A 12,238-nucleotide genomic window follows, 5' to 3' on the forward strand; every position below is an offset into this window, starting at 1 on the left:
GAGTGGTGGGGCCTTCTTGCCACCTGTGGTGGCTGGGAGCTCTGTGGATCCCCCCTACTACCCACGGTGCATGGGAGCAGTGGGGATCCCACCTGCTGTGGGGTCCCCCCTGCTGCCCAGGGTGGCCGGGAGCGGCAGGAGAGCTGCGGGGCTCCCCCTGCCACCCGCAGTGGCCCAGAGCTGTGGGGATACCCCACAGCTCCCTGCCTCTGCAGGCAGCAGGGGATCCTGTGGCTTCCAGATGGCACTGGCTGAAATTGCAGCCTTAACTATCATTAACCAGTCTACATCTTAATCTTTGAGATTTTATTAAAATGGCAGCTCTCACACCTCCTCACACTTTTAAAACGTTATAAGTGTGACTACAGCAAACCCACAATCTCTCTCCAAAAATAAAATGAAAAAGGAGTTTGGGATTTATATCCTCTGCATCATCTTCTTGCTTTCTAATAGACCAACTGACATGGGCTAAACAAAACTGCAGCTCATTACCTGAAAGTTTCAAATACTAGGTTTGGAATTTGTTCTATCCAAACAATATTTTTAAAATGTGAATATATTAAAACCCTTTAAGCAAATTATTTACACAACAAGAACCCATTATGCTGCCATTTCATGACAGGATATGAACAAAAATGGCTATTGCTTACCTTTACATGCATTCTGGTATTGTTTTGAGATTTCTTCTATCTGCTCATTACCCAACAGTTCCTAAGTAGTACATCAAAAGGAAATTAGTACTAATACATTTGAAAAAGGACAGTTACAGGCAAGTCTCATCTTAGGCGGGGGTTCGGTTCCACGGTTATCACATAAAGCGAAAACTGCGTATAGCCAAAATTATATCCCCAAGCCCTTTAAACCCCGCCCACAGCTCCTGCAGCCGGGCCGAGGGGCATTTAAAGGGGTCCACCAGGCTCCCCGCTGCCCTTTAAATGCTGGCCCCAGCCCCGCCGCCAGAGCTGTGGGCGGGATTTAAAGGGCTGTGGTGGGGAGCCCGGTGGAGCCCTTTAAATGCCCACCCCCCGCCCTGCCGCCGGAGCTGCAAGTGGGATTTAAAGGGCTCCGCCGGGCTTCCTGCCACAGTGGGGAGCCCGGAGGAGCCCTTTCAATTCCACCTGCAGCTTTGGCAGCCGAGCTGGGGGCTGGCATTTAAAGGGCCCAGAGCTCCACAGTGGCTGAAGCCTAGGGCCCTTTAGTTCACTACAGGGGCTATCAGCCACCTCTGCAGCTGGGAGCTCCCCCTGGGTGATTTAAAGGCCCAGGGACTCCCAGCCACAGCTGGTGCCCCAGGACCTTTAAATCTTGAGGCCACGCCCCCCAACTCTGGCCGCACGCGTATAGTTGAAATCGCGCATGTTAAATGCGCGTAAGTTGCGAGGGACCTGTACCTGTTCCGTAATTGGTGTTCTTCGAGAGGGGTTGCTCATGTCTATTCCCCACTAGGTGTGCGTGCTCACCATGTGCACCGGTGCCGGAAGTTTTTCCCTTAGCAGTACCTGTGGGGGGAGCGTTGCTGCAACCCTTGGAGCAGTGCCTCTATAGTGCGCTATAAGGGGAGCCTCGCGCACCCCCCACCCTCAGTTCCTTCTTGCCAGACCAACTCCAACAGAGGGGAAGGAGGGCGGGACATGGAATAGAAATGAGCAACACACCTTGAAGAACACCAGTTATAGAACAGGTAACTGTCCTTTCTTCTTTGAGTGCTTGCTCATGTGTATTCCACAGTAGGTGATTGCAAGCTGTGTCTGATGGAGGTGGGTAGGAATTCACAGATCCCCTGGCTGAAGTACAGCTCTACCAAAGCCAGCATCATCCCTGGCGTGGGAGACAATCACATAGTGCAAGGTGAACGTGTGCACTGAGGACCAGATAGCGGCTCTACAGATGTCCTGGATAGGGACATAGGCCACAAAGGCAGCCAATGACACCTGAGCCTTTGTTGAGTGCGCCCTCATGATAGGTGGTGAGGGAACCCCTGCTAAGCCATAGCATGTGTGGATGCACGATGTAATCCACCGGGAAAGCCTCTGGGTGGAGATCGGTTGACCCTCCATGCGCTCGGCTGAAGCAACAAATAGTTGTGAAGACCTGCGGAATGGCTTAGTCTGGTCGGGGTAAAAAGCCAGTGCCCTGCACACATCAAGCATATGGAGCGGGCGTTCTTTGTTAGAGGCATAAGGTTTGGGGCAGAGGACAGGTAGGAAGATGTCCTGGCCCATGTGAAAAGCGGAGACCACCTAAGGGAAGAATGCAGGGTGTGAGCGGAGCTGCACCTTGCCCTTGTGAAAAACCGTGTGTGCGGGGGGGAGGGTTGCAGGTCAGGGCCCTGAGCGCCGAAACCCGCCAGGCTGACGTGAGAGCCACGAGGAAGGCTACCTTCCACGAAAGGTGAGACCATGAGCTTGTGGCTAGAGGCTCGAACAGGGGCCCTGTGAGGCGGGATAATACAAAATTTAGATCCCACTGAGGAACAGGGGGTCTAGCATAGGGAAAGGACAAGTCTAATCCTTTGAGGAAATGCCTGGTCATGGTATGGGAGAAAAATGAGCAGCCCTGGACTGGTGGATGGAATGCTGATATAGCTGCCAGGTGCACCCTGACGGAGGAAGGTGCCAGGCCCTGAGTTCTAAGGTGAAGGAAGTACTCAAGGATAAGTTGGAGTGGGGAAGACATTGGGGAAGGACCCCACTCACCTGGAGAACCTGGACCACTTAGCCAGGTAGGCCTGGCGTGTGGATGGCTTCTACTTTCTAGAAGGACACGCCTGACCCCTTCCGAACACCTTCTCTCCTCTGCATCCAGCCATTGAGCAGCCAGGTTTAAAGGATCTGCAGATCTTACAGTGGTCACTAATGATCTTATAATGGTCACTACAGATTCACCGAAGCAGCAGAGACAGTTGGTGTGTGGGTCACTTCTGGGCATTGAACGCCTGCAAGTTGCACAATTTAAACCCTGGGGCACAGGGCATGCCCTGGCCTGAACGCTAACTAACTGAACTGAAACTTGTTGAACTTACGAACACAGGTACCACTAACAACGAGTTCTGGAACGAACTGCAGCGAAGCGAAGTAGTAGTTCCGATATACCTTCACTGGCAGCAAGAAGGAACTGAGGGTGGGTGGAGCACGCAGCTCCCCTTATAGCACTATAGAGGCGCCACTCCAGGGGTTGTAGTAGTGCTCCCCTTGCTAAGGAAAAAACTTCCGGCACTGGTGCATGTGGCAAGCATGCACATCTATTGCGGAATACACATGAGCAATCACTCGAAGAACAACAAAGATGCACACTGGCATTTGGTAAGAGTCTAGAAAGTCTCACTCAGAGCTTTATGATGTAATGAGCTGATACTTAAGAGAGAAGAAATCTGGAATATGTAGCTTTTCCATCTACCAAAGAGGTGCATTCTCATAGCCAGTCTACTGATGAAAAAGAGAAGGTGTAAACTGACACTTCAACTATTTATCCAGAGGCTTCAAGCCAGTATAAGAACATTTGCAGATCAGGTCCTTGCACATTCATCTATATATGCACTGGACACTTAGTTCTATCAAAGGCAATTTGATGAGGCACTATTATGAGAAGGTCTTTAAAAATGTTCTTGTCCATTAAGTTAATTTTAGCATGGTTAGTTCTATTTTAGCCTATTTCCTGTGATTGCCTTACTGCTTGGAAACCTTCTTATATCATTAGAAACTGATAATTAGCAAATGACAAATGGAGGGCAAATCAAGTCATTTATAAAACTTAAGAAATTTTTAAAATACCTTTCTAAGTTGCTGGATTGTCCGCTGTTTCATATCTAGTTCCTCGGCAAACTGGTTTTTAGTTTTCTCATGTTCATTAACTTTGCTTTTCAGTAATTTCTCTTCTGAACGCATTGTGCACACCTGCAAAGCAGCCCGTGTCATAAAAGGATAAACAAAAGTCCACAATTAATTGTTCTATGTTTGTTTGGTTTTTAGATTTAGATGGCATAAATGGATTGTATTTACTAATAGTATTTAATATGTTTACATGACAAGCTTTCAAATAATTAGACAATTCTCCATTATTCTGAAAAATGCAGGTGCAATATACTACATTTTCATCTTAATTAAGAAAGAGGTCTGATCACTGAATGGGAAGATTTACTGTATTCAACAGATATCAATGCAGGTAGCTTTGTCAGCTATATAAAAATTTCAGCTATATGTATAAAACTAAGAAGCTAATCTTGTAATTTTAAATGGTAGAGTTTAAAAAAAAAATTTGGTTGACATTTGATCTCAGGCCTTTCCTGATGCTTCACAAGCGGTTCAGCATTAAATATTTAGGATGCTGGTTAGAAGAAGGACAAGAAGCGCTAGTATCCTGGGCAGACAGCAATACATGTAATTAACCACTACTGCAAGACTCCACACTTTAGCTTCTATTTAAAATGCAAAATGGATATTGCTTGCAGTAAGCATTCCACTTTAAATGATGCTACTGCTTGGTAGTTACATATTAGTCACTAAAACAACTAGAAGTTATTCTCTTTCATTTCCTTTCACAGATCAACGGAATTTGTAACCTTCATTTTTAACAAGCAAGAGAAACAAAATTAGCACTCTCCCTTTGCCTCCCCCCAAAAGGCCAATCAGTGTGTTATCTGCATAATGAGTCTGGTTCTCCATCAGTCTAAGAAACGGAAAGTCCGAAAGTTAGTCCTGTAAAACAACATATTCCACACTGACACATGATTAGATTAGTCTGGAAAGTTCTTCTCAGTAACCTGATTCGCCATTATTTTCAAGTAATCTTGAACCCACTGCAAACATACTACTAGCAAGAATGTTTTTTCTTTCAAAATATGAGTTACTGTAGTTTTCTCAGTAGCTTATGGGTTTTGTATCAATATTTTTCAGGTTCACTTTTACTCTAGGTTCAGAATTCTAAATCTAAAGACATTAAAAATATTGTTTGAATATTAAATGCTTTAACAATTCATATAACTGAAGATATTTGAGAGCAAATATTTGATTAGCAGAGCCCTACATTTAATCTGCAAAAGAAACAGGTTTTCTCTTATGATTACAGACCTCTTTCTGCACTTGCTCAATTTGTTTCTTAGCATCAGCTAGCTTTTCTTTCAGATCTGTATATGCCTCATCTTTCCTCTGACAATCCATTTCTAGACGCTGTATGAAGGCAGAATTCTCTGAGAGTTCTTTATTTAACCTGGGGGTGAAACGTGGGAAAGAGAAGGAAGGATTAAATATCATTAAGGAAGTTAAAATAAACTATTATAGAGGAAGAAGTTGTAAGCAGCAAAGCAATGTTTAATTGAAAATCTTCAGGGGGCTTTTTTTTTTTTTTTTTTTTTTTTTAAAAGGGCACATTTCTATTAGGTTTTACACCTTTTTTTTTTTTTTTTTTTTTTTTTTTTTTTTTAACTCAAAAAGCCCTGAACTTTGTTCCAAACTTCGGAACAAACTTAGAGAGTTCCTTTAATGTTCCATAAATATAAATGCAAACAAAAACATATAAAAATGGAACTTCTACCCCTGATTTAATTAGAGAAGAGGCCTTTCAGCATTTTATAAACTTAGGGCCCAATTCTGTCATAATTACAATAAGTAGTACTTTATACTTCATAAGCCCCTTTGAGTAGACTCAGACTTGAAGGCCAGACAGGACCATCATGATCACAGTCTGACTTTCAGTAGATTGCAAGTCACAGAACCTCACACACCCTCTCCTTTAATAGACCTCTAACTGCTGGCTGAGTTACTGAAGTCCTCAAATCACGATTTTAAAAGACATCAAGTTGGAGACACCACCATTTACTCTAGTTTAAACCTGCAAGTGACCAGTGCCCCAAGTGCAGCGGAAGGCAAAAAATCCCCAGGGTCTCTGCCAATCTGACCAAAAGGAAATTCCTTCCTGACCCCAAATATGGCAGTCAGTTGGACCATGAGCATTTCAGCAAGAACCAAAGGCCAAACATCTGGGAAAGACTTCTCTGCAATAACTCAGAGCCCACCCCATCCAGTGTCTCATCACCAGCCTTTAGGGATATTTGCTATTAGCTGTCGCAGATCAGCTACATGCCACTACAGGAAGTCTCATCATACCATCCCCTCCATAAATTTATCAAATTCAAGTCTTAAAGCCAGTTAGGTTTTTGCCCCCACTGCTCCCCTTGGAAGGCTGTTCCAGAACTTCACTCATCTGATGGTTAGAAACTTGTGTTTCATTTCAAGCCTAAACTTGTTGCTGGACAGTTTATATCTATTTGTTCTGTGGTCCACACTGGTGCTTCACTTAAATAACTTCTCTCTCTCCCTGGTATTTCTCCCTCTGATGTATTTATAGAGAGCAATCATATCTCACTTCAGCCTTCTTTTGGTAGGGCTAAACAAGCCAAGCTCTTTGAGTCTCCTCTCATAAAGGAGGTTTTCCTTTCCCCAAGTCATCCTAGTAGCCCTTCTCTGTTCCAATTTGAATTCATCTTTCTTAAACATGAGAGATCACAATTGTACATACTATTCCAGATGAGGTCTCATCAGCGCTTTATATAATGGTACTAACACTTCCCTGGCTCCATTGGAAATACCTGACCAGATGTGTCCTAGGATTGCATTAGCCTTTTTCACGGTTGCATCACATTGATGGCTCATAGTCATCCTGTGATCAACCAATACACTCAGGTCTCTCTCCTCCTCTGGAGCTTCCAACTGGTAAGTCCCAAGCTTATAGCAAAACATTTTGTTGGTAGTCCCTAGTGTAAGACTCCACACTTTGCACTATTAAATTTAATCCCATTTCTATTACTCCAGTTTTCAAGGTCATCCAGATCTTCTTGTATGATATTCTGGTCCTCCATATTGGCAAGACTTCCCACCTCTGTGTCATCTGCAAATTTTATTAGCACACTCCAACTTTTTGTGCCAAGGTCATTAATAAAACTGTTAAATAAGATTGGTTCCAAGACTGATCCCTAAGGAACTTCACTAGTAACCTCCCTCCAGCCTAACAGTTCACCTTTCAGTATGACTCATTGTAATCTCCCCTTTACAAGTTTCTTGTCCATCTTTCAATTCCCATATTGGTCCCCATTTTTTCCATTTCAATTAATAATTTCCCATTAGGAAATGTATCAAATGCCTTACTGAAGATTAGATTAGATTAGATTAATCCAGGTAGATTAGATCTACTGCATTCCCTCTGTCTAAAAACATCAGTTATCTTCTCAAAGAAAGATCAGGTTGGTCCAGCACTATCTTTTGTAAAACCATGTATTTTATCCCAATCACTGTTTATTTCTATGTCCTTAACAACTTTCTCTTTCAAAATTTGTTCCAAGATCTTGCATACATCTGAGGTCAAAGTAACAGGTCTGTAGTTTCCCAGATTACATTTTTTCCCTTTCTTAATAATAGGTACTCTATTAGCAATTCTCTAGTCACAGGGTATGACCCCCAAGTTTAAGGATTCATTAAAAATCCTTGATATTGGGTTTTCAATTTCATGTGCCAATTTCTTTAATATTCTTGGATGAAGATTATTCAGGCCCCCCAATTTGGTCCCATTAAAATGTTTGAGTTTGACTTCCATATCCTCATTTCTATTAGCCACCTTGCCACTCCCCTAAACTCCTCATTACCCTTATTAAAAACTGAAGCAAAGTATGTGTTTAGATTTTAGGCTACGACTAGGTTATCTTTAATCTCCAACCCATCCTCAGTGCTCAGCAGTCCCACTTCTTCTTTCCTTGTTTTCTTTTTATTTATATGACTATAGAACCTTTTACTATTGGTTGTAATGTCCTTTGCAAGGTCCAAATCTGCTTGGCTTTTGGCAGTTCTCACTTTTCCCCTTCACTGTCTGCCCTCCAAGAGGTAGTTTTCCTTGTTGAACCATCCCATCTTCCATTCCTTGTAGGTTTCTGCTTTCTTTTATTAACCTGTTTAAGATGCCTGCTCATCTAGCGTGGTCTGCAACCCTTCCCTACAAATATTTTCCCTTTGCTTGGGGATGCAGGCTTCAAATAGCTTCTGCAACTTTGACAGAATAATTCCAAGCCTCCTCCACTTTCAGATCCTTGAGTTCTTCTATTCCAGTCCACTTCCCTAATTCCCTTAATTTTTTAAAAAGTTTACCCTTTTGAAATCAGGACCTTGGTTGTAGATCTATTTTTGTTTATCCTCCTATTTAGTTTAAACTGAATTAGCTCATGTTCACTTGAACAAAGGTTGTCTCCTACAACCAGTTCTTCTATGAGGTCCTCACTACTCACCAATACCATATCTAAAATGGCATCAACTCTTGTTGGTTTGGCAACTATTTGGTAAAGAAATCAGTCAGCTATCACATCAAGGCAAATTTGGGCCCTACTATTATTAATAGCACTTTTTCTTGAATCTATATCTTGGAGGTTAAAAACTCTCCTAATCTCACAATTCCCAGGAGTATTTATTTCATGAAAAATATTTTAAAAACGGCTTTACTTATATCAAGATTGGATCCTGGGGGTCTGTACTATACTCCAAAAACTATCCCAGATGAGCCTCTGGTAGCCTTCTTCCCCAAACTCATTTTGATCCAAACAGACTCTTTTATGCATTCCATCACTTCTAATTTTTTTAGTGTACTTCATCATTAATATACAATGCTACTCCACCATCTTTACCATTATTTCTATCTTTCCTGAATAGCACCAACCCTTCAATACCTGTACTCCTGGCATGACTATTATTTCATTATGTTTCTATTATCTTTATAATATTTGGATTCATTTCCTGCACCAGTAGTTCTAGTTCCTCCATTTTGTTACCCAGGCTCCTTGAATTGGTTGTGTGTGCTTGGCTTTACCCAGATTCCTCATCTGATTAGGTAGGTATTCTACTGTCAGTATCACCTATCTGTTAGTTCCAGTTGAGCTATCTTTCCTCTTAATGTCCATTCTCCTACACACTGCTGTTCTTTTCTCCATTGCTATATTCTCTTTCTTGATTTTCCTTTCTTCAATATTAGAATCAGGTGTGGAAATTACATAAGCATCTCCCAACTACCTCCCCCAGATTCCTAATTTAAAACTCTTTTAATCAGTTGTGCTGACCTCCATTCCTGAAGTCTATTTCTCTCCCTACTCAGGTGGGAAAGAACTGTCCTTTGTCCGTGAAGGCCTCCCAGTGGTCAAACATTCCAAAGTCTTCCTTATAGCACCACTGCCTCAGTCATCTGAGAATCATCATAATCTTGTTTTACCTTTGTTCTCCTCCTCCAGGGTCAGGTAAAGGGGGTGCAATTGTGCCTCAGACTGGTTCAACTCTCCTACACTCATTTCCTGTTTAAGTTTTCATACCACATCCATCACCAAGTTATCCAAGTGTTAACAGCAGTTTTTGGTAATCATAACAATTGACAATATTTTAATATTTTGGACCTAAGTCAAGAGTTATCTGCTTTAAAAAATTGCCTTATATGAAGCTTCTGCTCCAACATCTGCACCTTCTACTCCAAAAAGCTTATTTAGTATCAGGATTTCTAACAGACAGGCTTATATAAAAGTTTTTCTTGCCTATGGTTTCCAAACAAGTAGATGGTAGATGAATATTAACAGAGCTCCAACTGCCGTGACCATTTTATAATACAAGAACTACTTTAGTACACAGAAAGAGATTGCACACAAGTGCAGTCTACAATAATTAGGTATACTCCACTGTACAGTCTTAAACTGATGCAGGTATTAAACATACCAGGCTCCTCTTATTCACATTCTGAGTGTGCCTTAAACACAAGCTCTTTTCTAGAAGACACTTGAATCCAGGGGATAAAGTAAATAAAATAAATACTCATGATTGTACCATATTTACTTAGCCTGAAAAATAATTAAGCATCTATGTCCATTTCACTAGTGAAGATATAATTTATAGTTAGAAATAATTGTTATAATTAGGGCAAAAAGATGAATCATCATAAAGTGCAAAAAACTTGATCAGACAGACAGATAGACAAGATATTCTACTGTGACTTTTAGAGGGGGAAAAGAACAACCCAAAACGCAATCCAAAAAAAAACAAAACAAAACCCCAACCCCCAAAACCTACTTTACTACACAAGGTAGGTACATTGTAGAAAATATGGAGAAGTTAGAAATAGTTCTCTATTGAAAATAAGTTAGTACACTTGGTATGGAGTATTGCCTTGTAAAATAGATTGCTTTTACTGCTAATTACAAGTTTAAATTGCAGTATCTACATTTGTACTCATGTTTCCTTCCATGTATTGGTGCTACAGGCAGGAATTTACTTCAAGAATTTTATACACTATCAAGACATAAAAGTAAATAAGGGAAAAAATAGCCAGTAATGTGTACAAATGATTTTCAAAGAGAAATTTTAGTATCTAAACCACTGCTTGGCAGTTTAATCTGGATAAGTACCTGAGTGTTATTTGGAACTGAGCGGGTGCACATTCAAACTAGATTTCATATCAAGTGTCTATTCAATGCTGTACTTACTGTTCTGTAACTTTTTTTAATTCTTCTTCTTCTCTCTCCTTTTCCTGAAGTGAATGTTTAATAGTTTTCAAGTTATTCTTCAATTGTATGATTTCCTCCTTCAGTTTTGTTTCCTGATCGCTTAAACCTTGGATTTTTATTTCTGAATTCATACATTTCTTTTCCAAGTCTCTTATATTGCTTTCCATCTTTAAAATGATAGAGTCTTTTTCCTTAAGTATTTGTTCTAACCTGGTTGCATGGTCATCTTTACCCCTATTAGATTCCAAGAGGCATTCAAGTTCTTTTATTTTCTCCTTGTGGCTGGCACTTTGTTTCTCAAGTTGGATAATTGCTCTTCTATCTTCAGCCCCACGTTTTTCAGACTCACACATTTTTTCCTGTAATTGTTCTTGTAACTGATTAACAAGGTTCTCCTTTTCCTTTATGGACAAATTACTTTGATTTGTAATGTCATCCAATTGTACTTTTAGTTGATTGTTCTCACTCTCTGCCTTACTGATGCTCTTTTGTAAATTTTCAACTTGTTGAAGGAGTTCTTGGATCTGATTACTTTTTTGGGAAGAGGCCTTAATGATTTGCTTGCACTCTTTCCAAATGCCTTCAATACTGCAATGGAAAGAGCTTTCTCGCCTGACATCTGCAATATTAGATGTTTGGCACTGTGTATTTAAAGAATGCATTTGAATTTTTTCTGGTTTATCTTTTTGAGAATCTTCCAAAAAATCCTTTAGATTGACCAGATCAACATCTACAGTACAAGATTCTAAATCAAGTTTATGCAACTCGTCTATCTTTGTCTGCATTGCTTTTATCTGTGACACTTTGACCATGATATTTTGACTAGAGGCTTCTACCTCTTTGGTCAGTTGTTTAATCTTCTCCTCTTGCTCTTTGTTTATAGCTTTTTGTGTGTCTAATTCAGAAGCTATTTTCCCATAACTAGCCTGACACTGCTGGAGTTCCTCACTTAAACCAGAAACCCTTTCTTTTGAAGAAGATAGCTCCAGGCACAAGTTTGCCATCTGTCTACTGAACCCTTCTTTTTCCCTTTTCTCATTTGTAAGTTCTTCTTTAAGCATAGCTAATTGACAGTCTAGGGATTCACTTCTTTCCTGTAATGTTAGTATTTCTGCCTCTTTTTCTAAAATGTTTTGTTGCATTTCTTCAGTTTTCTTTTGCTCTATTGCATCACCTTTACATGCACTTCTAATGGACCCTATAAAAAGAAAAATAAGTATCACTTTATTGCTCTTGAAAGCAAAAATTATATTAATAATTATACATACCAAGAAGTAATTTCCAAAACTTTGTGGGAGACTTTGGCTGGTTTAGTAAACCTTAATTATGCAATACTTTGAAGTTTGGCCTTTAAAAAGTGACCCCAAAACCTGGAGGCTACTTGTTTGAATGGTACTACAGATAGCATCTGCCTTAGACTTCCAGACAGGGTGTGCATTATCTAGATTTTCAGTAAGCCAGAATATGAATGGCTTGACACTGATTTGGGCTCTGTTCAGGTTCCCAATCTGCTGCAGTGATGGTAAAACTTTGTGATGTCTACTGCACAAAAAAAACCGACTCGACAGTCAACCATCCCCCATTTTCCACCTTAGCTGGTCCAACAATCTTACATCCTCCAGATACGCCCATCTGCCAGATGCAGGGAGAAACTAGGAGTTTGCTGGATTGTGTAAATGGTCCACAGCTCTGCCACAAGCAACAACTGTTTGCTGAATCTTTAAG

At 40.8% G+C, this 12,238-nt stretch overlaps 1 protein-coding gene across 2 annotated transcripts in view; it reads right to left on the reverse strand.

The window, feature by feature from the left end:
- KIF20B (kinesin family member 20B) overlaps window positions 1–12,238 on the reverse strand; it is an 87,009-nt gene that overhangs the window by 26,427 nt on the left and 48,344 nt on the right. For both annotated transcript variants that reach the window (XM_030569885.1, XM_030569884.1), the window contains exons 20-23: window positions 10,493–11,711; window positions 5,067–5,205; window positions 3,771–3,893; window positions 651–711 (exon numbers count right to left, since the gene is read on the reverse strand). In XM_030569885.1, the coding sequence (XP_030425745.1) occupies window positions 651–711; window positions 3,771–3,893; window positions 5,067–5,205; window positions 10,493–11,711 (1,542 nt within the window). The remainder of the gene's footprint in view (window positions 1–650; window positions 712–3,770; window positions 3,894–5,066; window positions 5,206–10,492; window positions 11,712–12,238) is intronic.

This window comes from Gopherus evgoodei, chromosome 7, assembly GCF_007399415.2.
Source record: "Gopherus evgoodei ecotype Sinaloan lineage chromosome 7, rGopEvg1_v1.p, whole genome shotgun sequence".
Lineage (NCBI taxonomy): Eukaryota > Metazoa > Chordata > Testudines > Testudinidae > Gopherus > Gopherus evgoodei.